Consider the following 27,600-nt stretch of genomic DNA (forward strand, 5'->3'; position numbering starts at 1 on the left):
TGGGGAAAATTCTGCTCCAAATTTGGGCATTACTTTCAAAAGACCATCTGTGCCCATCAGTGGTGGATGAAGGCTCACTGGTGCCCTAAGCACTGACAAATCTTGGTACCCCCCCCCTCTTTTGTACATACTGTACAAATCTTCATTGGTTTTTTTTTCCTTTCTCAACTTTGTGGTTCCCCCTTTGAGCCTGGTGCCCTAAACACATGCTTAGTCTGCTTAATGGTTAATACACCACTGGTGCCCACTACCAAAGAAAAGCATTAAAGGACATTAAGAGAAGTTCCAATAAAGAGCTACTTCATATTACCTTGTTTTGTTGGAGCAATGTAAGCACCAAGAATTATTTTTCTGTCCCAGGTCACTACTTTCTAGGAGCGTCGAAGAGCAGATCCCAACCTTGTAAGCTCCACAATCACTGACAGTGATTTCCCAGTAATGCCATCCTTGGGCAGGCAAGAGCTCACCCAACACTGGTGGACTTCTGCACAAAGAGATGACAAAGAAAAGTAGCCTTGCCTTCCAAAACAACCATGCCAGCTCAAACGTTAAGCAGGTCTCAAGTCTCCTAGCTTTTCACCATAACCATAGCAGTATTTGGGGTGAGAAAGAACCCCTTTCCCCTTTCGAAAACCAATGGAAAGATAAGAAATAAATGATGTCAAAGGGCTCTGATGTCTGTCAGAAGGACACCTTTATGGAAACAGAATGGAACAAGAACAAAACTGGAGAAGTCATCAAAAGAAAGACTGAGTTCAATAATGGGCCCAATCCAGAGGGTGGGGAAATCCAATTTAAATTCCCCAAATACAAGTGGGCAAAAGCTTAGAATTTGGTTTATTGATTCATAAATCTCTGTCCCTCCAGGTCATATGGCTTAGAGTGGAGCCTGTTCACATGTGTGTGCACAAACAGACATAGATACACATGAGTGGAGAATAGAAATATACAAATGCAACACATGTGCACCCATCTTAGACAGACACACCTAGGCAACACATATCTCTCCATTCTGATTAGCCCCTCTCTCACACATACACAACACACCTGCATACACCCAGATACCATTAACACACCCAGGCAATATATATTCACACATTCTAAGTCCTCTCTGGAGAGAAAGTTTGTATGGATGCAATATGTTAACTTCATTTCACAGAAGAAATGTGCAGGCACTTCCTATGGCTACTATTGGTTTAGGGGTGGAAAAGAATTCCAGAAGCTTTCCCTAACATGGAACTTTCCATTCCCAAGCCAACGGAAAGTAGGAATTAAATAAATAAGAAGGGGTCAGAACTGTGTCAAGAGGACAACTCTCCAAGAATAAACAAAACTTGCGGGATCGTATCCTGCCCCATACATCCCTGCGACCAATTCGCTCTCACAGAGAGGGACTTCTCCGGGTGCCGTCCACTAAGCAATGCCAGAGGGCGGCGCCGAGGGGTAGGGCCTTCTCTGTGATGGGCCCAGCCCTCTGGAATGACCTCCCCCCTGACATTAGGACAGCAACCGATATCCGCTCCTTCCGCATGAAACTCAAGACCCACCTGTTCCAACTAGCCGGCCTGGCCTGAATTATAACTATTTTCTAATCCCTCTGGATAAAATTTTAAATTAAGTTTGACTTTGGGTATTTTAATTGTTTTTAATTGCATTATGCTGTTCTTAACTAATTGATTATTTATTTATTATGTATTGTACAATGCTTTTGTATATCTCCTCCTTGTTATTTATTTGTTGTGTAATGAGTTGTATGCCGCCCCGAGTCCCTTGGTGGAGAGGGTGCGGCCTATAAATTGGATTAATAAAAACAAAATAAGACTGCATTTGACGTGGTAGGGAAATGCTGGCAGAAAAAGGTTGGGTTTGAAAATCCACTTCAGATTCCTCCAATTCATCTTTCTGGGAGAGTCAATTGGAAAATAATTTAGAATACTTTTATTAGAATGAAAAGTCCTTTCCTCCTAATTACTTGACCTCGAGTAGAGTATATGTAGTCCTCCAATGCTTCCAATGAGACATACACATACCTGAATGCATCATGTATTGGGAAACAGCAGAAAATGCACATGCAAATGCAACATGTTATTTCATCACACAGACAAAATAGAAATATCCTATGCTTGGTAAAGGGATTGGAAAGAATTCCAGAAGGCATGCCCTGCATTCTTCCTCTATCTTGTTTACTAGTTGGGCTATGTAGAGAAAGGGTTACAGAGCTCTACACAGTTTAATAAATATGATCTTGATCAAGACCACAAGCAACCTGCTGTTTAAAGGACAAAAATATCCTGTGTAAAATTGAAGTTCCAAGGACCAGTTGGTGCTGTAGGCTGGTTGGAGAGGGACCCAGAGTAACATACCAAGGCAGCAAAAGAAAAAAATAAATCCAGAAATCATTTGGATATTTTGATGGATTTACATGCACCCAAATGGATGTTTTTCTATTGTCCTTCATTAGGCCTTCCTTAAATCCAAACCATTTGACAAAGAAAGCTGCCCAACAGTTCCTTAGGACTTTTAAAGGATGACAACATTGCTGGTTTTTTTAATAACAAAGTGGAAAAAAGAAAAAAGAAAAGAAAAGAGGAAAGGAAAGAAAAGGAAAGGAAAGGAAGAGAGAGGGGAGGGAAGAAAGGAAGGAAGGAAGTCTGTTTTTTTTACGGTCTCTAATCCACATATCCTGTTGAAAATATCATCCAATAGAAAGAAAGAACATGTATCAGTAAAAACTTACCCAGTGAGATTCGCATCATCCGGAAAGGATATCATGGTTCCATTGGGTGATACTTGCAGTGCAGGATGAACAAGTTCTCTCATTATATGAAATCTTGTTCCTATTGTAATTCATAGGCAAAAAATAAACACCATTTCATGAATGAGGGAAATGGATATCCAGGTTATATTAGAACTATAGAAATCACTATTTAAAACTAGCGAAATCACTATTGCAGAAACAATATTACAATAATACAATAGTAGAGTTGGAAGGGACCTTGGAGGTCTTCTAGTCCAACCCCCTGGCTAGGCAGGAAACCCTATACCGTTTCAGACAAATGGCTATCCAACATCTTCTTAAAGACTTCCAGTGTTGGGGCATTCACAACTTCTGGAGGCAAGCTGTTCCACTGATTAATTGTTCTAACTGTCAGGAAGTTTCTCCTCAGTTCTAAGTTGCTTCTCTCCTTGATTAGTTTCCACCCATTGCTTCTTGTTCTACCCTCAGGTGCCTTGGAGAATAGTTTGACTCCCTCTTCTTTGTGGCAACCCCTGAGATATTGGAACACTGCTATCATGTCTCCCCTAGTCCTTCTTTCTCTTAAGCTAAACATACCCAGTTCCTGCAACCGTTCTTCATATGTTTTAGTCTCCTGTCCCCTAATCATCTTTGTTGCTCTTCTCTGCACTCTTTCTAGAGTCTCCACATCTTTTTTACATCGTGGCAACCAGAACTGAATGCAGTATTCCAAGTGTGGCCTTACCAAGGCATTATAAAGTGGTATTAACACTTCACGTGATCTTGATTCTATCCCTCTGTTGATGCAGCCTAGGACTGTGTTGGCTTTTTTGGCAGCTGCTGCACACTGCTGGCTCATATTTAAATCGTTGTCCACTAGGACTCCAAGATCCCTTTCACAGTTACTACTACTGAGCAAGGTACCACCTATAGTGTACCTGTGCATTCCATTTTTGTTGCCTAAATGTAGAACCTTACTCTTTTCACCATTGAATTTCATTTTATTAGATAGTGCCCAATGTTCAAGTTTGTCAAGATCCTTCTGTATCTTAAGCCTATCTTCTGGAGTGTTGGCTATTCCTGCCAGCTTGGTGTCATCTGCAAATTTGATGAGTTCCCCATTTATTCCCTCATCCAAATCATTGATGAAGATGTTGAAGAGTACTGGGCCTAAAACAGAGCCTTGGGGTACTCCACTGCATACTTCCCTCCATGTAGATGCAGTTCCATTGAGGACTACACGTTGAGTGCGGTTGGTCAGCCAGTTACGAATCCATCTGGTGGTGATGCTGTCTAACCCACATTCTTCTACTTTATCTAGTAGTAGGTTATGGTCTACCTTATCAAAAGCCTTACTAAAGGTAAGGTGTGAGTTAGGTAAGCCTTCTCCTTTTTTTCAATTAAGCATTGAGAAATAAGGGTCTTAAAAGCCAACTCTAATACACAATAGCAATAGCATTTAGACTTATTGCTTTACAGTGTTTTACAAGCCCTCTCTAAGCAGTTTACAGGGTCAGCATATTGCCCCCAAGAATCTGGGTCCTCATTTTACCGACCTGGGAAGGATGGAAGGCTAAGTCAACCTTGAACCTGGTGAGATTCAAACTGCCAAATTGAAGGTAGCCAACAGTCAGCAGAAGTATCCTGCAGTACTGCATTCTAACCACTGCGCTACCGTGGCTATTTCTGATTTTTTTTATTCAAGTCAGTGGAACACTCATCACATTTTCCAAGTCTAAGAATTGATCTGAACTTAGAAACTTAGAAACTTGATTCATTCTACTAACCATCAAACCGAACATTATGCTCGATGGCAGAGCTCACCTCTTCTGCACTAATGAGCAAAGGAAAAGGATCATGATAAATTTGATCTATTTTCCTATCCTACATGAGAAAGGCAACCAAAAAAAAAATGATTCACAAGAAACACAAGTGCATCCTTTTCCATTTGCATCTTAGCCTAATTTGCAAAGCTTATGTGCACAATTTTCCACAGATTTTTTTTTAAATGTAAACTTGTACATTGCTATCTCAATGTAATATTATTTTTACAGTATATAAATTTTCCAATCAGGCTTTTTACATGTAAATGTACACAAAGTACACTTTTTAAAAAGGTAAATATTAAGCCTGGGAAGCTGAAAAAGCATCTCAAAGGAGGGATAATGACCAGGTCCTTCTCCACGCCCATGAAGTTATCAGGAGTTCAGTTCAGCTAAAAGGAGACCTTACCTTTTTCCTTCTTATATGCTTCCTTTCTAAATACAAATATTCTGATTATCGATTTGTTTTTTCATATAAATCAGAAATAGTCACTCCCCCTCAAACGCACTTATTCATTGCACATTGACTTGGTCCAGAGAAAGATTGACAACTGGAGTTTCTACTAAGGAAGGAACTGCATTTTAACTCAGATACCTCTTTGGAGAATCTCACAGAAATTTATGAGGAGCACACCTATTTCCAGGGGTGGGTTGCTCGGGGGTTCACAGGAGTTCGGGACAAGGTGGGCTCCGGCTTCTGTTACTACTGGTTCGCTCAGGGACATGCTTCGTATGTGCAGTAGTAAAAAAATTGCTTCTGCGCATGCACAGAAGCAAAAAACAAAATGGTGCCACCATAGGGGCTGCCGATAGAGCTGGTTCGGGGGCATGGCCAGCTGAGTTACTACCTACTCAGCCAAAACTGTCCGAACCGGTAGGAACCCACTTCTGGTTCGGCAGAACCTCTAGCTAAGATTCTGTGCAGTTTGGAGAACTCCCAAATCCCACTCCTGGCTGGCTCTGCCCACCCCACCCCACCACTCCTCTCCTAGGAGTCCCCATGTAGCCCGTTTTGGATGCAGATAAGTGCAGGTTGTGCGCAGAGGCTTGGGGAGAGCAAAAAGTGGCTCTACCGGAAGTTCAGGAAGGCTGGAAATGGGCCCATTTATGGACTCCAGAGGGCCTCCGGAGCCTGGGGAGGCCATTTTCGCCCTCCCAGAGGCTTGAGGAAAGCCTCTGAAGCCTGGGCAGGCAAAAATGCCGCCACCTCCCACTCCTGTGGTGCAGAAGGCCGATTAGGCCACGCCTACCATGACCATGGCCACGGCCGGCCAGCAGCCAGGCAGATAATTTTTGAAGCCCACCCTTGCCTATTTTTAGAAACAAGATCTTTTTTAATGACAAATGACTTGTGTATAAAGAATCCTAATGCTACAGAAATAATTAGAGGAAAACCAGATGGGGCCATAGTTGTGGGTAACAAAGGAAATAAAACCAAGATTGATTTAGGAATGTTAGGTAAAAGCTGATGAACCCAGATCTATCAATATATATTTTTCTCATTTCACCATGAAACTTTCTTACAATCTCTGAAAGCACAGCCAATTGAATCAGTGACCATTAACCTATTTGCATCCAAAACAAAGTATCTGGAAAGAAACCAATATAAGAAACTTCACTTCCAACTCATATAGAATATATGTTTGATTTTCTTTTGATAAGTGTCTGGAATAACAGCATCCAGGAAGACAAATATTCCAATCTTTTGCAGAGTCACAACCTTCAAACACTATTTATGCTCCCAATACAATGAAATGACCCATCATAAACTTCCTTCTGCTCATATAGCTATTGTGTACAATACAATTAAGCTGAAGAGTCAAGGTTAAACATTAAAACCAATGCTGCCTTGTATACTTTAGCCTTCAATTGTTCTCCAGATATTTTTTTTTGCCCAAATTCTTTTTTGTATTCTAAATATAGGGGAGATAGTATACCTTTATACATTTTATCAATTTGCTATCAAATGTAGCATATGGACCAGCCTTTTATCACTTATTTGCATTTCTACACATCTTTATTAAATGCAAACCTCCTATCAGTCTTTGCATCAAATATTCCATCAAGTGGAAGATAGCACTTAGACTTATATACTGCTTCATAGTGCTTTATAGCCCTCTCTAAACAGTTTACAGAGTCAGCATATTGTCCCCAACAATCTGGGTCCTCATTTTACTGACCTCAGAAGGATGGAAGGCTGAGTTAACCTTGAGGCAGTCAGCATCGAACGCCAGATTATGGGCAGGGTTAGCCTGCAATACTGCATTCTAACCACTGCGCCACCAAGGCTCTGGTGAAATACTGGCTAACATAAGCCAATTCTACATGTTTGTGTCTCGAGGGAGGGAGGGATTATAGACAGTTTTGGCATGATAATTCCAAAGTTTAGCAAGTCTGATTTTAAGCAAATGGCTTCATCAATCCATCAAATGTCTTTCCAAAAATACCTGAACTACACTTTAACTACCCTTAGTTAAATCATATGGCTATTGGGCCTTCATCTGAATATACAGCTTTATGGGGGGAAACAAAAAAAAGTATGATAGATGCAAGAAATCATATTAATGTTTGTACAGTTTCTCTATTTGTTGTGAAGTTTTCCTTAGTTTACCTACCTTTTGTTGAAATCAGAGCAGCTTCACTCTGTTCACTTATTCCAAAGGTATTAACTGCTCTTACATAGAAGAAATAGTTTACGTTTGATTGTAGGTGAACCTTTATTTCAGGCTGTCGAATTCCAGCTAGAGATCTGAAAAAGCAGAAATATGAATAGTTGACATATTAAAAAGTCTTATTTTTGAGAAATAAATGACATCTCACAGCATGGCTAATGCAATTCTACTCTCACCCCCTTCAACAATGTTAAAAACCACTGTCTGACTTCCATTTTGAAAGCTCTAGTTTTTTTTCTTGCCAGGATTTCACCAAAAACAGTAAAAACTGAAAAATCCAGAGGGATTCATCTATTATTTCCTTCATATTTTTTGTTTTCCAGCAGTACGCATTGTTTGTAAGTTGTCCAAAAATCCCCTTACTTCTACATGCCTTATGAAGGATTGGTCGCTATGCAACTAGAATACATTTTCTCTAATTATATTGTTCATTATCTCCGCCCTCTATTTTTTTTTAATGTTGAATTATACACTAACTTCAAAAAGAATGATTTTTAGCCAGAGTGCATTTCAAAGACTCACATATTCTTTTTAGGATTTGATCTGAGCTAAAGTTCTTTATAATTGGCGTGACCACTCTTCTCACAAAATCAATACTGTAAAGTAAATATGTGATCTTTTTTTTTACTTGGCTTGGTGGAATAGAAGGAATAGAATGTTCAGGAAGGAGAACATAACCACCTGGGGGAGCTATCTGTCTATTTGCAACACCCCTTCAACTTGAAAGAAAAATGGCTAAAATCTTGCAGCAGCATCTCTTGAGAAGTCTGATAATTTGAATTAGGGATGGGATTTAACAATCCAGTGAGATTTTAGTCTTTTTTATGTTGAAAGAGCCGTGCCAGCATGGTTTACCATGTGAATGAACAAAAGATTCAGAATATAATGTTGGGTCAGTGGTGAAATTCAATTTTTTTTTACTACTGGTTCTGTGGGTGTGGTTTGGTGGGCGTGGCAGGGGAAGGATACAGCAAAATCTCCATTCCCACCCTACTCTGGGGCCAGTCAGAGGTGGTTCTTGCCAGTTCTCCACACTACTCAAAATTTCTGCTATTGGTTCTCCAGAACCTGCTGAATTTCACCCCTGATGTTGGGTAAGGAGGAGGATTACAGTAGAGGTGCTTTATCTGTACATTACTCCAAACCTAAAAGTCTATGCAAACCTTACATTATTCACTGCCAACTTGGTACTTTCCAAGTTGGCAGTGAATTCTCTTCTGAATGGATTTTTATCGAAGGCAAAGGAAATTTTTAGAGTTTATTGGTAGATATTTTTTAAAAATCAGGGGTCCGATTGCTGAATTCTCTTCTGAGTGAAATCACTTGAACCACAGCCTTAGTTAAGATTAGAGCAATAACATGCACAGGGCTTTGGCATTTTGCTATCAGTAGCCTCCTACACACCATTCCACATCCACAATATTGTCACATAACAAATCTGCTCTTCCAGATCGCTGAGGAAGTGCCAACATATGGAGCCAGCACAGAAAACAAACCTTAGACTTCCAGTGAATGGAAGCAAGCAATTTAATGCAGCTCTTCCTCTCCCACATAGGCATAACAGAATGACACATTTCAACATAGCAAGCCACAGACTGTTAAGGTGGATTCTAGGATCAAAATGATTTGAGGGAGCACACTGAAGTACACACTCTGTGGGGGCTAAGTAACATCACACCCATTCTTCACAGAAGCACATAAGAGGGTAGAACAAGAAGCAATGGGTGGAAACTAATCAAGGAGAGAAGCAACTTAGAACTGAGGAGAAATTTCCTGACAGTTAGAACGGTTAATCAGAGGAACAGCTTGCCTCCAGAAGTTGTGAATGCCCCAACACTGGAAGTCTTTAAGAAGATGTTGGATAGCTATTTGTCTGAAACGGTATAGGGTTTCCTGCCTAGGCAGGGGGTTGGACTAGAAGACCTCCAAGGTCCCTTCCAACTCTATTATTGTATTGTGCTTGTTTGACATCATTCTAAAACACCAATCTAGCTTTATATATAGTACCTGCTGAATCTAGCAGGTAAAGGACCAAAAAAGTGTTCAGTTTAAAATCCAAGGTGCAAATGGGATGGGGGAGGGGCAAAGATGGCACTGGCATATATATGGCACCCATGAGGAAAGAGACATTAGGTCACTAAATGGAAGATAAAACAAAAGTCAAGGTGATTTTCAAAGGCATGCTTTGAAGGCATGTGAGCATACAAAGAGTGGGACTTTATTTAAATTGATCAGGAGAATTAAAATGTCTTCTGTTGCTGATAGGTAATGAAAATATCATATATTTTTTTGCATCAACCAACAGCATCTTATTGTTGGGGCACAGGAGAAGAATAGCAAAGGAAGTTAATCTTCAGATAATTAGTGGAAATTGTGTGGGGCTTAAGTGATTAAATCCAGCACTGAATTTGACTCAAAAATCAGATTGCTAGCCATAGCCAATGGCAAGATACAGCATGATATGATTATACTGGCCAAGGAAAGTAATATAATCTAAGATTATGCACAAGGAGATGGAGTTAATTCTTAATGGTTGATATAACCAGAAGCAGCAGAGAGCAGGTTAAGTTTTCAACCCAATTCCATTCTTAAAACAAGGCTGATCAGTCCAGCAGGTAGCATAAAGCCACTGCATTAGGCAGCAATTTTTGGAATGTAATGAGAAAGTAATAAATTGCTAATTGTTTATTTTAATTTAGGGAGGGCAGGTTCTGAATATAAATAGATCAGTTCTTACATTCGGGAGTAGACATTATACTTTGGTGGTAGTGATGGAAGAAATGTCTTTCTGGGTTCAGTTCCAAGTAGGGAAAAAGACACTGGAAACATGGAGGCTGCTTGGAAAGATGGTATAATGGCGGACAGGATCACATGGCTTGAGCTCCTGAACAGAAAAGGGAAATCACATGCTTCCAGATGTTGGGTGAAGAAGAAAAGAGAGCGAGATGCTGAAGGTTCATGGTTTTACACCCTCTCTGGCCTTTGATCTTGATCTTGTATTCTGATTAGTTGTCAGACTCCCATGGGGCCATGAAGAGGCAACTCTTTAGGCTGTGCGTTGAGTCCAAGTTTGATTGCCTTGTGGGCTGATATAATTTTCCCAGGGGCCTTGGGTTGAGTTTCTGTAGAAAGCTAATCCTACCTTTATTATGCAGAGTAGACAAGCTCAGGCTTTTTAGTGGCCCATTGACAAAGGTGGAGGCTATTAAGTGTGAGTCTGTTTCCTGCCTTAAAACATGTTGTAGCGATCATGTTTAAAGTTGCTAGCTGCATCACATTCTTGTTGAGCCGGCACAAAGCCTGCTCAAGGTTTTGCTTTGCAACATTTCTATGCAACATTCTTCGCTTTGCAACATTTCTATGCAACATTTTTCTGTAACATCTTTTTGTAACATGTGAACAAGCTTGCTCAGTAACAAGTATACGTAACAAGTGAACAAAGCCTGCCCAGTAACAAGTATTTTAACCAATCATGCAATAACACGCTGTAAAATAGAAACCTTTTGTATGCTTTCAATAAATACCGTCTCAATCGGCCAGCCGGGGTCTTTTTACCTCGCTGAGTTGGTTGGTGCGTTTCATCTCACCATGGTGTCCGTTCTTCCTTGGCAGTACCAGACCCGCCTAACTTAGGCGCACCTCCGCGGAGGCCAATAGCCGAGCTCAGACACACCCTTGCGAGGGTCCCATAGCCTAACTCAGGCTCACCCCTGTGGGGGTTCTGATGCCTAGCTCCGGCTCACCCTTGCGAGGGTCCCAAAAGCAGACGAGGTCGTCGCCGCGTGGCAGCCAGCCGCGCACTCACAACTGGTGACCCCGACGTGCCGAATTGCCTTTCGGACGTCCCACGCCGAGTCCCGTGTCTACGTGTTCGGCTCCTTGATTCTCATCTTACGCACCTGGCAGGCAAGCGCTTCGTAAGTATGAGCTCCTCACTCTCAAAGTCTCATGCCTTTCATAGGGATGAACTTTCCCTTTTAATCAAGAAGCCAATCGTCTGCAGAAACTTAACGGCACCACTGTATAAAAACAAAGACTAAAATTGCCTCAAATGGAGGGAAATCTCTCCCTCGTTTGAAGAAAAAAGAAAAAAGAATTAATTGGCCTTCTGTCTTAATCATGGCAAACCCTTACCAATAAACAAAAACAATTGGCTGATTTTAAAATAACAGGAAAGTCCTGCCAGTGATATCAAAAAATAATTTGATTTACCTTTTAAAATATATTTGGTAGATATGATTAAAGTGTGTCAGGACATAAGAACATCTTCTCATAAAACTAATTTGTTAGTAGCTGCTTTATTACAAGGCAGCAAACCTCAAGGAAAGTCTTATTTTAAAAGGGAGTATAAAAATCCAAGGAGGGGCATGTCTGTAACATCTCGCCCTCTCTTTCATCAGGGATCAAAACCCTAGTACAAAATGATTTATGTGTCTATGGATTGTAAATTGCCTTGGAAAAAAGATACAACTCTCGCTTCCCCTTTCCTGACTTTTGCTTTTGCAATCCTCCCTCGCTGTGCATTCAATTTCCTTTGACTTACCGTTCTTTGCATCTATAATGATAGTGTGTAAAATTAATGTGATTTAATTAATTAATTGCTGGCCAGCAAAATGAATGTGCTTTTGCCTTGAGGCAGGCCAACTCAGATGGTCGTTAAAGGGCCCTATCACTTTTGTGATTAAAACTACTGCCTGGGTTTTCACTGCTTTGGGGGTAAGCTAGTTCATTCAAATAAATTTAATGACTGATTTATTGCAAAAGAAATGTAACTATAGGTGTGAATGGGTGTGTATGTAGTCAGTATTGGATGCTTGAAACGTAAGGTTTGTTGGCTGAAAAAGCAGAGCGTGTTGTGTTAAAAAAGGTGTTTTTGAATTTTCTCCCTGTCTCCCCGGGAAAAGGGAGCCTGTCGCTTTAACAAAACATTTTTTCCTTTCCTCTCACCCCCCTCTTCGCCTCTGGTGAGAAGGCAGGAGGAGGGGGGGGGCTGTGTTCTTTTCACCATTTTTTTTCTCTCCTCTCCCTGCTAGCCTCAGAAAGGCGGGGTTAAGGGTGATATTTAATGCCTGCATTTACAGTTTCAATGCAATGTTGCCTTTTATTTCAGAGTATACTCAAACTATCTTAATTGTTTGTTTTATTTTTGAAGCTGTGTTTTTTCTCTTTTATGTTTTTATGTTTGCGCGCACTTTGTATGCTTAACAGATGTCACGTCTGTTTGTTCAATTGTTTGTTCGTCTGTTGGTTGGTTGTTTGTCTGTTTGTTTGTCGGCAGCGCTGGTCGCTGTCCCCTTTAGAATTTTAACAGAAAGGACCTAAAAAATACAAAATGCAGTCAGAAAGAATGAGTAACATTTTTGCTAGAATCCAGATCAGTTTCACACGGACATTTAGAGGGACGATCAAATATTGGAGCCAGAAAAAGGTTACTTTGTATATAGATGGGAAGAGAATGTTGTAAAAGGCATCTGACCTAAATTGGAAGTCGGGATGGACGTGGATTGTTGATTGGAAGGTACTGGAGAGGTTGCAGAAACAAAAGAGAGAAAAAAGGCAAGTAGTTAAGGACAGTTGAAGCTTGGCAGTTGGTGAGGTCATTTTGGGACCAAATCAATGTGCATTTTGTACAGCAACTGGTCATTGCAAGAAAGGATTTCAGAAAGTGAAAGAAAGTTAGAGAAATGTTTTTTCAGACAGTTAGAGATATGTTTTTGTAGACGGAACATGGAGATGAATATGTGAGGACTTGTGTATGTGAGGACTTGTGAACTCTGGCATATGGATGATTCTAATTTGACCACTTATCAGAGGCATTTTCAACAAAAAAACAAGTTTGCCTCTTCATCTGGTATATTTACACCAATTACCAGACAAAACTTGGTTAGGACCGATTACTTTAATTACTTGGGGGTGGGGCTAGGCTGCTGTGTTTCCTCATCCTTCTGATATCATACATTTGAATCAGCAACAACTTGATTCTTTGGAAAAGGTCAACCATATATTACAAACTATATGGGTGGATAGAGCACTCCCACACAATCCCCTTTCATTAGCTCTTCTTGCAACTCCTCAACTTTTGACAGGGATCATCATACAAGTAGTGCTGATCCCAAAACCTAAACTTTACATTTTAGAATGGTTACATCTAGCACATACACCTCGCAATTCACTCACACCCAGAGCAGCCCAAATGGCTTTGCTCATTGAAAAGGCGCGAAAAAGAACCCGTGCCTTAATGGGAATGGATTTTGTTACGCTTTATCTCCCTTTCAAGTTATCTCAATGGGAACCTCTTTTTCAAAATTCTACCCTTCTCCAAGATGCACTCACGGAATGGCCTGGTCAAATTTCATGTCATCTGCCTGCTGACCCAAGGCTACAAGTTATTAAGACCATTCCGATACAATTTTCTACACCAATAACATCACAACCCATTAAAGATGCGTTAACCGTATTCACAGATGGGTCCAAAAATCATGGTGCATGCACTTGGAATACACAACAGATATGGCACAAGAAATTGACTGATACACAAACATCTGCACAACAGGCTGAGCTGGCAGCTTTTATTCTGGCTTTGGAATTATTTTCTTCCGAACCTCTAAATATCATCACAGACAGTCTGTATGTTGCTCAATTAACTTTGCACATTTTTGATGCCTATATCTCACCCTCTTTAACACCTTCCCTTTTGATGTTGTTTACACAATTGGAAAAAGTACTACACGCAAGGACTAAACCTTTGTTTGTAGCACACATTCGTAGTCATCAGCATCTGCCTGGGTTCCTATCTGAAGGAAATCACATGGCAGACGAGGCCTGCAAAATGATGCCTCTAACTATTGTTTCACCTCAGCCTGCCCCATTGACAGCAGGTGAAAGTCACACCTTTTTTCATCAAAATAAAAAAGCCTTGATGAAGCAATTTGGCATATCAATGGCAGAAGCAACTGCCATTATTCAACAATGCCCCATGTGTAGTCTCCAAGCTAATAGTATCCCGCAAGGAGTAAATCCAAGGGGTACTGAGGCTTGTGAAACTTGGCAAATGGATGTCACTCAGTATTCTCCCTTTGCCCCATGGAAATATCTTCACGTTTCTGTGGACACTTTTTCGGGTTTTATTATGGTAACCCCGCAAAGGGGTGAAAATACTAGACAAACAATTAATCACTGTATTCGATCTTTCGCAACATTGGGGTGTCCAAAAATTTTAAAAACTGATAATGGTCCTGCCTATACCTCCTCTGCCTTTGCTGAATTTTGTTATAGGTGGTCCATTATTCACAAATTTGGAATTCCTTTTAATTCAAAAGGACAAGCAATAGTAGAACGAGCAAATAAAACCTTGAAATTAGCTCTTGATCGGCATATGGGGTCAAAAGGGTTACACCCCCCCAATCTCCCGATGTTGCAAAATATTTTAAATACTTGTCTTTATACTATCAACTTTCTTAATCTTACTGGCACACCTGCCTCCTCTGCAGCCTCTCGTCACTTTTCTAAACCTCCTCTCCCTGCCTCCCGACCTTTTGTTTACTACAGGCAATTGCTGGATCCTCAGTGGAAAGGTCCGGCACAATTGATCACTTGGGGAAAAGGCTACGCAGTGGAACAAATTGACGACAAGACTCTCTGGGTTCCTGCTCGTTGCGTTCGTCCGTATCACCGCATACCAGAAGAAGATCAAGATGACCCTGCCTTTTCTTCTCCCCCTGAAATATCACTCCTTTTTCTTTAAACTTTTTCTCTCATTGTTATCTTATGCCTCTGCTCGATTTGTTGCTCACCCTCAGGTGATTTTTGCACCTCTTGACACTCATGTGACTTTTGTGTTCAAAGACACTCTTCTCACTGCTTGCCCCTATGCCTTGCAGCATCAGGGCCAATTTCTTTTCCCTTCTTTAAAACCTTTGATATTAATTCAATACTTATATCATGACTCTTGTCAAGTTCGTCTTTCCTTATACGTAACTCCTCAAACCATTGGCTCCTACTCGTGCATCGGATTTTTGTCCAATAACACCTATTTTAACCAAACTGTTTATCTCTACTCAACACCCTCTGTGGCTTATCCTCCATTATCTTCAATTTTTCTTTCTTGGATGACTCTTGTCCGCACCTCTCCTCACCCCTCTTCAAGAACTTTGCTTCGCCATTTTTCATGCTGTTTTCCAGAGCCATGCAATGTGAATACTTGTTTGTGGAAAGCCAAAGAAATTCCAGACTATGTACCAGGAGTAAGTGAGCCTCTCCCAGGAGCAAGAATTTGCCGAAATGCACCTGACTTTCCAAAATACAATTCCCTCATACGAACACACCAGGTACGCTACACCTTCATACAAGGAGTGCCATATGCTCCCACCATGTCCTGTCGACAACGATCTCCTATCAAGAAAAAAGGTACTTTTTGGCGATGGTTTTTTAACAACACATGGCTTCCTGAAGATTCAGAACATTATTTACAAACATTTCATTTCCGTACTACTCAATTGACTGTCAAAAACCCTAAGGCAGTAGATTTGGGACTATATCAGTGTGAAATTACCAAGATAGTTAAAGGACTTGCCACTTCTACCAGATTGACCTTATTGTTGTTCCAGAAACAATCCACTCATTCCTCACGAATTCGGCGTGCTGCATCACTTGCGTTTAACAATCAAAGTTGTAGTGATTGCATCACCACCACAATACACAGTGGCAAGGTCTCTAAGACATTGATATATCATACCATCAAACCTGAACATTGTCAAATTACTAGTCCATCAACTTGTAGAGTCAATAATACTGTATATCACATATGTACCCTTAACAACAAGATTCAATGTTACAACCCAAAAGAAGCAAAAACCGTTACTACATATGTAATGTCCATCTACACCATTGAATGCGGTAGACAAGAATTACTCAACAAAACTGAGTTTAAATCCCTCAACACGCAAGTCCGCCTCAGTTTTGACGCTTGTTTAGCAATCAATCGCAACTGTTGGAAATCAACTTGTGGGACATTACAATGGGAAAGGAGTCTTATGCTCGAACGAAAATACATGTGCTACAATAACAAAGGGACTTGCTCCGATCAGGACACTTACAGCTTTTGTCCATATTGGTCCTGTATCAGCATGTGGTCAGGGGATCCACCTGGTGGAAACCATAAATGCAAGTTGGAAACAGGCATAGCCAACAGCAAGTGTCCAAGAAATTCGTGCAACCCAATTACCATAACTTGCACACCTACCAAAACGTGGGAAGTAGAATATGGCTTGGCCATAGAAGCAAGTGGTAGAGACCCACACATTGCGTTACGCTGGACAGTAACCAAGCAAACTAAGCAATTGCGAACAACTAAAGGACTTTTTTGGTCATTTTATCAGGAACTTGAGAAATTGAATATCCCCGAAATACCACAACATGTTACTAACACTTTTGTCCAACTAGCAAAGGACATTGCTAACACATTGAATGTTACTAATTGTTTTGTATGTGGAGGAACCAACATGGGGGAAAAATGGCCCTGGGAAGCCCAAGAACTGAATTATTCTAAAATAATGGAAATGGACAAGCTGGGTAATTTGTCATACACAAAAGGGAAAGATGGGGACTGGACTCTTACAACAAATCTTGTGGGAAATGTTTGCTTCTCCAGACCTGTTGGTTCCAAATGCACAAAAGTAGGGAACTTAATTTGTACTGGGAAATGGGAAAATGGGATATGGTGGTCAGGAAAAAATAGCTCAGCTGGACAAGACGAAACTGCTTTGTTTAAAGTTATAAACATGAAAACGTTCTTGACAAACCCAAACAATCAATCACTCACATGGTTAGCACCCGATGGGCTGTATTGGATATGTGGAAAAATGGCCTATGGACACCTCCCAGCTAATTGGTGCGGAACATGTGTCTTGGGCATTATTAGACCTGGGTTTTTTCTCCTCCCACTAAACACACGACAAGTCTTAGGGGTCCCCGTTTACGACGAGATAGGGAACCACCGCAGAAAGCGCGAGGACGTTGTTTCCTCAATAAGTAAAGTTGTTGTGGGAGGGAACCAAGGCACATGGGGAAATGATGAATGGCCAGCTGAACGTATCATACAAGTATATGGCCCTGCCACATGGGCCGAAGATGGTATGTATGGATACCGCACACCCATCTACTTATTAAACCGACTTATTCGTTTACAAGCTGTAGTAGAAATAATAACAAATGAGACTGTCAAAGGCTTGACACAATTAGCCAAAGAAAGTGTAAAATCTAGAACATACATAATGCAAAATAGACTTGCACTAGACTACCTGCTTGCTAAAGAAGGAGGAGTATGTGGAAAATTCAATTTAACTAATTGTTGTATTGAAATTGATGAAAGTGGTAAAGTAATTAAGGAAATTACTGACAAAATGATGAAAATTGCCCATGTTCCTGTGCAAACATGGAATGGATTTGATTTTGGAGGTATGTTCGATGGTATTTTACCCAAATTTCCAGGTTTAAAAGCTGTTTTTATATTTGTTGCAATGATTGCTATGGGATGTATATTATTACCCTGCTTATTGCCTATTTTTGTATTCATGATAAAGCATAGTTTGAATGTTATTGCTGAAACAAAAGCTACTGCACAAATTAATATGATGCTTGAGAATAATGCGTATATGTTGGTACCAACAGATGACAGTAAGCAACCCTTGCTACATTTATCCTCGGATAACGATTCGGAAGATGACGCTGACAGAATGGTAGGTGCGGACACAGGAAGCCTGGGGTCGGAGGGCAACACGCGACCTGAAATAGCACTCACCTCCATGGACGTAAAAGTTCCATGTTTTCAGCTTTAATAAAGTTAAAACAGAGGAGATGTAGCGATCATGTTTAAAGTTGCTAGCTGCATCACATTCTTGTTGAGCCGGCACAAAGCCTGCTCAAGGTTTTGCTTTGCAACATTTCTATGCAACATTCTTCGCTTTGCAACATTTCTATGCAACATTTTTCTGTAACATCTTTTTGTAACATGTGAACAAGCTTGCTCAGTAACAAGTATACGTAACAAGTGAACAAAGCCTGCCCAGTAACAAGTATTTTAACCAATCATGCAATAACACGCTGTAAAATAGAAACCTTTTGTATGCTTTCAATAAATACCGTCTCAATCGGCCAGCCGGGGTCTTTTTACCTCGCTGAGTTGGTTGGTGCGTTTCATCTCACCATGGTGTCCGTTCTTCCTTGGCAGTACCAGACCCGCCTAACTTAGGCGCATCTCCGCGGAGGCCAATAGCTGAGCTCAGACACACCCTTGCGAGGGTCCCATAGCCTAACTCAGGCTCACCCCTGTGGGGGTTCTGATGCCTAGCTCTGGCTCACCCTTGCGAGGGTCCAAAAAGCAGATGAGGTCGTCGCCGCGTGGCAGCCAGCCGCGCACTCACAACATGTTTCTCCATTTCTTATCCAGGGAAATATAATAATCTGCCTTTTCAATATTTCCCAGGATATTTCATTTTTCTAGGAGAAGAGTGGGTTTTAACTTCCTACAGTAGGAAGGAAGGCAAAATTGGGTACAGATTGGTCAGTGGTCAGGAATGATGAGAATTGTGTTCCAAAATCTGCAGAGTCACAGGCTAAGAACCTTATAATAACTGTGAGATAAGATCAACTTTCCTTGACTGACCAATCTGTGAGCTATTTTCCAACCCGTTGTAAAGACACCAAGCTGGGGAAGGCTAGATTAGATAATATAACATAAGAAATTGCTTCTGGCAAAAAGAATAAATGGTTCACTTAGTTCTTCTGATCGCAAGAATTTAATGTATTTTAAACTATCACAAACGGTTAAATCCTGATATTTCTATCCTGGAGGAGAAATGAGAAAATCAATCTTTAAAAACATTTGAAGTGTTACAGATTATCTGCATAGAAAATTTTATAAAATAGAGCTACACACTTTCAGTGCTGCTGGCAGAGAATAGCTCCATTGTACTATCAAAGCATGACAAATTCTGGCAGTTTTTCAGGATGCTTCCTTGAGCTTTTATGAAGTGATTGGCTACAATAATTTTTGAAAGAAGGCAGCAGGAACAAGAAGGAAAAAGACAGAAACAATATAACTCTGTGGTTTTTTGGGCATCTACAAATAATCCCCTTCTTCTTCCCTATTTTCTACATACATGTCTCCAATCACAACCAGAATCTTTCTGAAGGAGAGTTTAAGAAAAAAAAGGTGGTCTTTGTGGTCATTAACTTCCTCAATATTTTACTCCCCCCACCCCCAATGGTGGTGGTGGGGATAGGAGTGAAACAGAAGATGACTTGTATTTTGCCATTTTAATGGTATGGCAAATTGATTCTTGAGGGACAAAAACAGAGCTAAGGACTTGCAAAACTATGAAGTAGCTTGAGGAGCTAGAAAAAGCATCAATTCATTGTATCTCATATAACAGAAGGGCAGTCTCAGAAAACAAGATACCATTGGAGACTGCAAGCTTTGAAGGATCTTGGTTTGCAAGGAAAAGACTGGATATTTTTACATACACGCAAAAACAACAAAGGAGTCCTAATGCCATCAAACTGGCCTCCTGTCTTTTCCATTCTTCTCCAAATAGCTTGGAAGTGATCCAAATAAGGAGGAGGAGGAGCGAAGGGCTTAGCTTCTAATTATTTTTGTTCATTGCTAGCACAAAACAAAGGTATTTGTGATTTACGGCGTATAGACCCTAAGATTAACACTTGGCAGAAGGATCGCAATTCTGCAAAAATGGATTTTTTAATTTTCTGTAGGGAAATCCAGAAAAGAAAAAGCTCTTGCTTTGACATAAGCACAACCTGGGAAAAGCTCTCTAGCCCCCACTGCATTTTATCTATTCTTCAAAGCACAAGAGACTGACCTGAGGCCTTCACCCTCAGGGGAATACTGTCTGCAGTACTCAAGCGTGAAGGAATCTGTGGCTTTCAGGTTGCTGGTACTCCATCGAATAGTGGCGGTATCCCAGCAGATGGTGCAGTCTTCTGATTTTATTTCAGGAGTTGGAGGAGCTGTGAATATAGGGGGATATTTGCTGAGCCACAAGAAGGGTTACAATTGCTGGTTTGTACCAGGGGTGAAATTCAGCAGAAATTCTGACAGGTTCTGGAGAACGGGTAAAGGACATTTTGAGTAGTTCAGAGAACTGGCAAATACCACCTCTGGCTGGCCCCAGAGTGGGCAGGGAATGGTGATTTTGCAGTATCCTTCCCCTGCCACACCCACTAAGTAACACCCACAGAATCAGTAGTAAAAAAAATTTGAATTTCACCACTGGTTTGAACACACCAGAAGTAAAAAAAATCCAGACATTTTTCTCTTAACCTTTAAAAAATCTGCACTTGATTCTTCACTTTTTATTTTCATTACAGGTAGTCATCTCTTAATTATCACTTGTTCACTGGCCTTTAGAATTTAACATGGTTCTAATTGAATGGTGCCTGGGACCCATCCTAGTACTTACAATGGTTGCAGTATCCCATAGTTACTGGTTGTCATTTGTGATCTTCACTGCTGACTTCTGACAAGCAAAGTCAATGCCAACCTCGTAATGTTGTGCTTAAAGATGGCACAAGAGTCACTTAATGGCAGAAATACAGCTGTTGCTAAGTGATGCAGTCACATATCACACTTTATAACTGCATTGCTTAGTGATGGAATTCTGATCCAATTACCATTGTTAAGTGATGACTACCTGTATGATATTTCTCTCCTCTCCTTGTTAAATTTGTTACATTAATGACTGTTCTAAGGAATGATGATCAAATAAGGTAAAGGTAAAGGTTCCCCTCATACATATGTGTTAGTCGTTCCCAATTCTAGGGGGCAGTGCTCATCTCAGTTTCAAAGCCAAAGAGCCAGCATTGTCTGAAGACAGGGACGTGCGGTCATCGGAGGCAGGGGAGGCAGAGCCTCACCTCTCATCATGAAATAATAATATATACTAATAATATCCACAAGGGAGTTTCATATATATAAGAGGAAGAGGAGGGAGGAGGAGGAGCGCTCGCGGGGCAGTGCCAGCTGGGCAACCGGCGGAGGCAGGAGGGTTCTCGGAAGCGCCAATAACCTTCCTGCCTCTGCTGTACTTTGCGTGCTCCTTGCGACTGCAATAGACGTCCAGAAGTGGCAGGGGTTTGATGACGTCGCCGCAGCTGCCATGCGCGGATGGACGGAGGTAACGAGAGTGGCGCCAAGGCAGTCCGGCGGACAAGCGACTGAGGATCAGGCTGCCTGATCCTCCATCGCTCGCTCGCTCTTTCGTCCGCCCAGACCCCTCGGCGCCACTCTGGTTACCTCCGGCCGGCCGCGCCCAGCAGCGACGTCGGTGACGTCATCAAGACAAAGTGGCTTGGAGGCAAAGTGCTTTTCAGTGCTTTTCTGTGCGTCTGGCATTTAGGTAGATAGCCGGATGTCCTAAACGCCAGACGCACAGAAAAGCAGCTGCTGTTGGAGATCGCGGAACGCGAGCCGGCAAAGCGCGCTCAGGAAGGCGGGGAATGGGATCACGATCCCATTCCCCGCCTTCCCGAGCGCGCTCCGCCAGTGAAGTGCTCCGCAATCCTTTTCTGTGCGTCTGGCGTTTAGGTAGATAGCCGGATGTCCTAAACGCCAGACGCACAGAAAAGCAGCTGCTGTTGGGGATCGCGGAACGTGAGCCGGCGAAGCGCGCTCAGGAAGGCGGGGAATGGGATCACGTGTGCTTGAGGCTGAGGCAGCCTCAGGCTCCAGCACACGTGGTCCCATTCCCCACCTTCCTGATGACGTCACCAGCCTCACCAGCCGTAAACCTCACCGCACGTCACTGTCTGAAGACATCTCCGTGGTCATGTGGCCGGCATGACTAAATGCCGAAGGCACACGGAATGCTGTTATCTTCCCATCAGAGGTGGTTCCTATTTTTCTGCTTACATTTTTACATGCTTTCAAACAGCTATCTTGGCAGAACCTATGACAAGCAACGGGGGCTTACTCCGTTACGCGGCACTAGGGATTTGAACCGCTGAATTGCCGACCTTTCTGATTGACAAGCTCATCCTTAGCCACTGAGCCACATGATGATCAAATAGTAGCAGGTATATTAAAGTGACGTTACCAGCTTTCAATCTTTTTCAGCAGCCCACTGCCTCAGATGAAGGTAATTTTATATATTTTTATTCTTTGTGCTTCTCTTTATTTTTATTTGTTCTTAATATAAATATTGGAATTATTTTACACGATAGATAACGAAAATAATACCAATTACCAATTAAAATGCATAAGCCTGTAACCTGCAACATTTTAACACGTCCTCTAATCCTAATTACCACATTTAAGGCTGGGTATATTCCCAATTCTATAGAAGTTTATAAGGAAATAATCAGAGGAGACTTCCATATTATAAACTCTAACAGATGAGACAATACCATGTGAGTAAAACTTAAGACTAAGACAGAGTTATCTGTATGACATCCATACAGGTGTAAATACAGAAACATCCTTCTCAAAATCTCATATTTTAGCCATTTTATGATATGTCCTTTGTACTTCCTTATATCCTTTGTATTTCCTTAAGTCACAGCTGTAAATACTAAGAGAGAGAAAATGTTTAAAAGACCAAACAGCTTACCAGTTCTAAATATGGATTTGTCACTGGGAAAACTACATCCTGCATAATTTATGGCCATGACCCATACGCTATAGCAGTGACCAGGTTCCAGATCCTCCAAAATGCAGTTACTCTCTTTCACAATGACGCGATATTCTTCAACAAAGCCTACGGGAAATAAAAGTAAAATGTACACATGCAAGAAGCCATGGAAAACGTGCAAATGTTCACTTCAACAGCAAGTGAAACATTTGACCAAACAAGAGTAGATTGGCAGAAAAATTCTACATAGCAGTGGGAAAGGGAAGAAATGAACATGGGTCATATAACAAAGTTTCTCTGTATCCATTTGATGGGTTTTTTTTAAAATGCTCCTCTTCTTTTGGAAACAACACAAAGAAAAGAATTTAGACTCACCTATGTTTGGATTGATTTAAATTCTCCACTGGATTGAGTTCAATGAGGGTACTGAGCTCCCCTTTGATCCAAGATCAGGATCCCACCAACTGTAAAAACTAGTTGGGAACCAAACAATCCCATAGCTCTGACATGATCTCTTTCTGAACCATCATATTTTTGCTAAATTTATTTTTTATTGTATTTTCTTTGTAGTCTGTAAACATAATAGCAAGAAAGTGCAATCTCTACAAAGAAATACAAGTAGTCCCCAATTTACGACCACAACTGAGGCCAAATTTTTTCTTGTTAAGTGAAACATGTTTTAAATGAACTTTGCCCCAATTTATTCTTGCTACAGTTGTTAAGTGAATCACTGAAATTGTTACATTGTAGCATGGCTGTCAAGTTTATCTGACTTGCCCATTAACCTTGCTTGTCAGAAGTTTACAAAAGAGGATCACATGACCCTGGGACATTGCAACCATCATAAATATGAACCAGTAATCAAGCATCTGAATTTTGATCATGTGGCCATTGGGATGTTGCAACTGTTCTGTCCCAAGCCTCTACAATATATACGGAGGCAGACTTGGCTGTCTGCCACAGCTAAGGAGGGAGATAAGCAACCCCTTGGCTGGGAGCCCAGAAAGCTATCTCTATGAAGCAAGCTTGAACTCACGAAATTCTCCCAATCTTTCTCTATGGCTGGATCAGTAAATTGTTGTTTCCTACAAAATTCCCCACCCGTCACCCCACCTATAAGCTCTCCGGGAGGAGCCAATCAGTAGCCACCTGTTCCTATTTCCTTCTGTGACCCTTTTTCCAAAGCTGCTCCCTCCTCCTCGCAGCCCTACGCATACATACGTCAGGGACAGCCTCCCTCTGTTCTTCCTCACTGCTCCCTGACTCAGACGCCACCTGGTGGCCAACAGGCCTCTCTAATCCCTGCTCTGACTCCCCCAGAATCTTCCTCAACCTCCAGGGCAGTCCCATAGTGTTCATCACTGTCAGATTCCACCAACAGCTCAGCCGGCCGCTATTGGGCCACAACAGTAACTGCCATAAGTGTGAAAAATGGTCATAAGTCACTTTTTTCAATGCTCTTCAGAGGTGGGTTCCTACCAGTTGAGACCGATTCAGCTAAATAAGTAGTAACTTGGTGGCCTGGGTCGCTGGAACCGGCAGTGACCCAGGGCTGCCACACCCCTGAACCAGTTCTCCTATGATGGTGCCATCTCGATTTTTGGTTCTGCGTGCGCAGAACAATTTTCATTGCAGAAATGTATTTTTCCCTTTTTAAATATTTCGCGCATATGCAGACATTTTTACGTGCAAACGCACTCATGCTTCGCTCACACGCAAATGCAAAAATTTTGCACATCAAACCAGCAATAATGCCAGCAGCAGCCCACCCCTGGTGCTCTTGTAACTTCAAATGGTCACCAGATGAATAGTTGTAAGTCGAGGACTACCTGTGCTCATTGATAATAACATAGAATAACTGAACTTATCAACAGCAGGCTACATGAAAAAACAACTGCTCCTTAAACCTAGTAGCAGTAGAAATCCTGCTTAACAACAGTCTTAACTCTTCCTAGCGTGAAATTACTAAGAAGCTGATTCCCTGATGCAAAAAACACAAATTCTTCACACAATATCGAAGGACATTCAAGGTGGTTTAACTACACTTGATGACATTCTCATTATTGTTACTATTTTGCTTCTGTAAATTCTCCTCCCCCCACCCCCAATCCCCATTCAGAAACACTCACACACCACTTTGCTCTTTGCTTCCTGGGGATTCCTCCATACAATAAACCTGGAAGAAATCTGCGAAATCTTCTTCATTCACAGTCCAATAGACAGCAATCGATGTGCTTGTAGCTGAGTTTGGATCCTGAGGCTGTAATTTTGGAGTATGTGGGACTAGGGGAAAAATGTAATCAGTTGTAAGGATGCATGGTTTGGTCAAGTATAATTTTGCTCTGTTTTTATAATCTTACATTTATTCTGACCTATTTTCATGTTTGTATGTTTTTTAAAAAAAAATCTTCACGGCATTTCACATACATTTGGTACATTCTTAGCTCTGTAACAGTAGTGGGATTCAAAACTTTTTTACTACCGGTTCTGTGGGCATGGAATGGCTTGGTGGGCATGGCTTGGTGAGCATGGCAGGAGAAAGATACTGCAAAATCCCATTCCCTTCCCACCAGTGGTGGGTTCCTATTGGTTCGGACCGGTTCGGCCGAACTGGTAGTAGTTTGGCAGCCTGGGTTGCTGGAACCAGCAGCAACTCAGTCCTGTCTTGTCCCAGTTGAACCAGTTCTCCGGGCAGTGCTGTAGATGCCGCCATCTTATTTTTTGCTTCTGCGTATGCACAGAACAATTTTTATTGCACGCGAACACATCACGCATCAATTCGACTGAACCAGCAGTGGTGCCTGCCGGAACCCACCCCTGCTTCCCACCCCATTCCAGGGGAAGGATATTGTAAAATCCCCATTCCCTCCCCACCCCACTAACCTGCTTTCCATCTCTGTTCTCCTGTTCAGGGCAACAGAAGAAGACCTAGCCAATCAGCTGGGACTCAGGAGACAGCAAAATAGAGGAGGGGGGATATTGCGATATTGCAAAATCTCCATTCTCACCCTACTCTGGGGCCAGCCAGAGGTGGTATTTGCCAGTTCTCCGAACTACTCAAAACTTCCACCACCGGTTCGCCAGAACTGGTCGGAACTGGCTGAATACCACCTCTGCTCTGTAATCAAGGGGAACTTGAATCTCAAATTCTGCTTCCCAACTCAAATAGAATGTTGAGTAATGCAAATTAAGTAAATTCACAAACCGAACAAATCTTTCACTTTCCAACTTTTTTCATTTTTCAAATATTGAGCAGAATATGTACCAACAAGATTTTGGGAGCTGTTTCCTTAAATTCATTATTATTCCTTTTTACTTTTTTATAGGAACATAGGATTGGCCTAAGACTTTTCACCGATTGAGACACAGAAAGCATCATTTTTTCATCCCATATTTTGAAATCAGATGGATAAATGGTTGAAATGTATTTCTCCATTGGACTAATGCTCTTTATGGTACAGTAGTACCCTGGTATTCATCATTAATTAAATGTTCATGTCAAAATGCGTTCAGCACTAAATTCAATAAGTTTCAGAGCAGTTGAGTACCAATGTGTCGCTATATCTGAAACGACACCCTAGTTCAGGAGATCTGGCCTAGCTGGGGATTAGAAGAGAGAAAAAGCTTGCCTTTACTAACTTCTATAGCCTGAGATCTAGTCATCCTCTGTTCAGTAGTGAGGTTGGGCCAGAATAAATAAAATTAAACAACTCAATCAATTTTATACATCGTCACTAGAGCTCAAGCTGTACAGTACAGTCACATAGTAGAAAATGCCTTCAGGGAAAAGAACAAAAGGATGTGTGTGATGATTTCTAGTTTGGCCTTCAGAAAATATTTATGCTACAAATACACAAATAAGGTTTAGAGTTGATAAAGCTGCCTGCCTGCCAAGGTACTCCCTAAAGACATGGGAAATTAGCTTAGTGATTATACTAGGAATACTTGGATAGAAAAACGCTACTATATTCAAATATTGATGTGTAATTTGTCTTGGAAACAAATAGAGAGATAGCTATTCATGGAGAAATGACAACATCAGTATAACTTGCTAGCCTTCTGAAGAAAACTAAATGTGTAAGAAATGGAAATGTTCAACGAATAGTTTAAAAACGTCACACCTCAACATTAAACTTCTTCATGCCACATTTTTTCCCCTCTCTTGGTAGATTTGTACTGGATAGAAGAAAATTTTCCCTACTCAGCCACTTTTTAAGTTACTTTCTGACACAATCATGAGGTTTTTTGGCAGAAAAAGACCTGCTGACACTAGCAGATTCCTTGTGATTAAAGCAAAGAGCTCCCTGACATTCATAATATGCTTCCTTCCCATTACTGAATACAAACTAGCTTATTTGTTTCCTGGAAATGCAGCAGCTATTTCAAAGGCAAGAGAATGGGAATATGATTAGGTGCCACATAGAAAGCATTCCTGATTAGATTGTCTACTGTTTTCCTGTTCAATAGCAGTTACAGGTAGGAAGTACTGTAAACCAATCAAGGTCCAGTACTGAAAAAAAGGACTGGTTCTAAAGCCATTTCTCCAATGAAAACCCTTCCAGGTTTATTAGGCAAATAATTGGGGGGAGGGGGGGACAGGAGATATACAAGATATACATCCTCAACCCCCACAGTTTAAACCTTAAGCTGTCTACCATGGACCTCACCCCATTCCTAAGAGGTCCGTAAAGGGGGCGTGCATAAGCGCACCATTCCTGTCCTAGTGC

General features: G+C 41.3%; 1 protein-coding gene across 2 annotated transcripts in view; it reads right to left on the bottom strand.

The window, feature by feature from the left end:
* Positions 1-27,600, bottom strand: part of CMYA5 (cardiomyopathy associated 5) — an 80,540-nt gene that overhangs the window by 11,039 nt on the left and 41,901 nt on the right. Inside the window, exons 7-12 of one of the 2 annotated variants that reach the window (XM_081944108.1) lie at positions 25,007-25,156; positions 22,853-22,999; positions 20,108-20,255; positions 7,176-7,309; positions 2,738-2,837; positions 311-484 (exon numbers count right to left, since the gene is read on the bottom strand). In XM_081944108.1, the coding sequence (XP_081800234.1) occupies positions 311-484; positions 2,738-2,837; positions 7,176-7,309; positions 20,108-20,255; positions 22,853-22,999; positions 25,007-25,156 (853 nt within the window). Of the gene's footprint in view, positions 1-310; positions 485-2,737; positions 2,838-7,175; positions 7,310-20,107; positions 20,256-22,852; positions 23,000-25,006; positions 25,157-27,600 lie in introns of those variants that run through there. The other variant, XR_014174624.1, reaches the window with a different exon arrangement.

This window comes from Natrix helvetica, assembly GCF_964273705.1.
Source record: "Natrix helvetica genome assembly, chromosome: 2".
In the NCBI taxonomy this organism is placed as follows: domain Eukaryota; kingdom Metazoa; phylum Chordata; class Lepidosauria; order Squamata; family Natricidae; genus Natrix; species Natrix helvetica.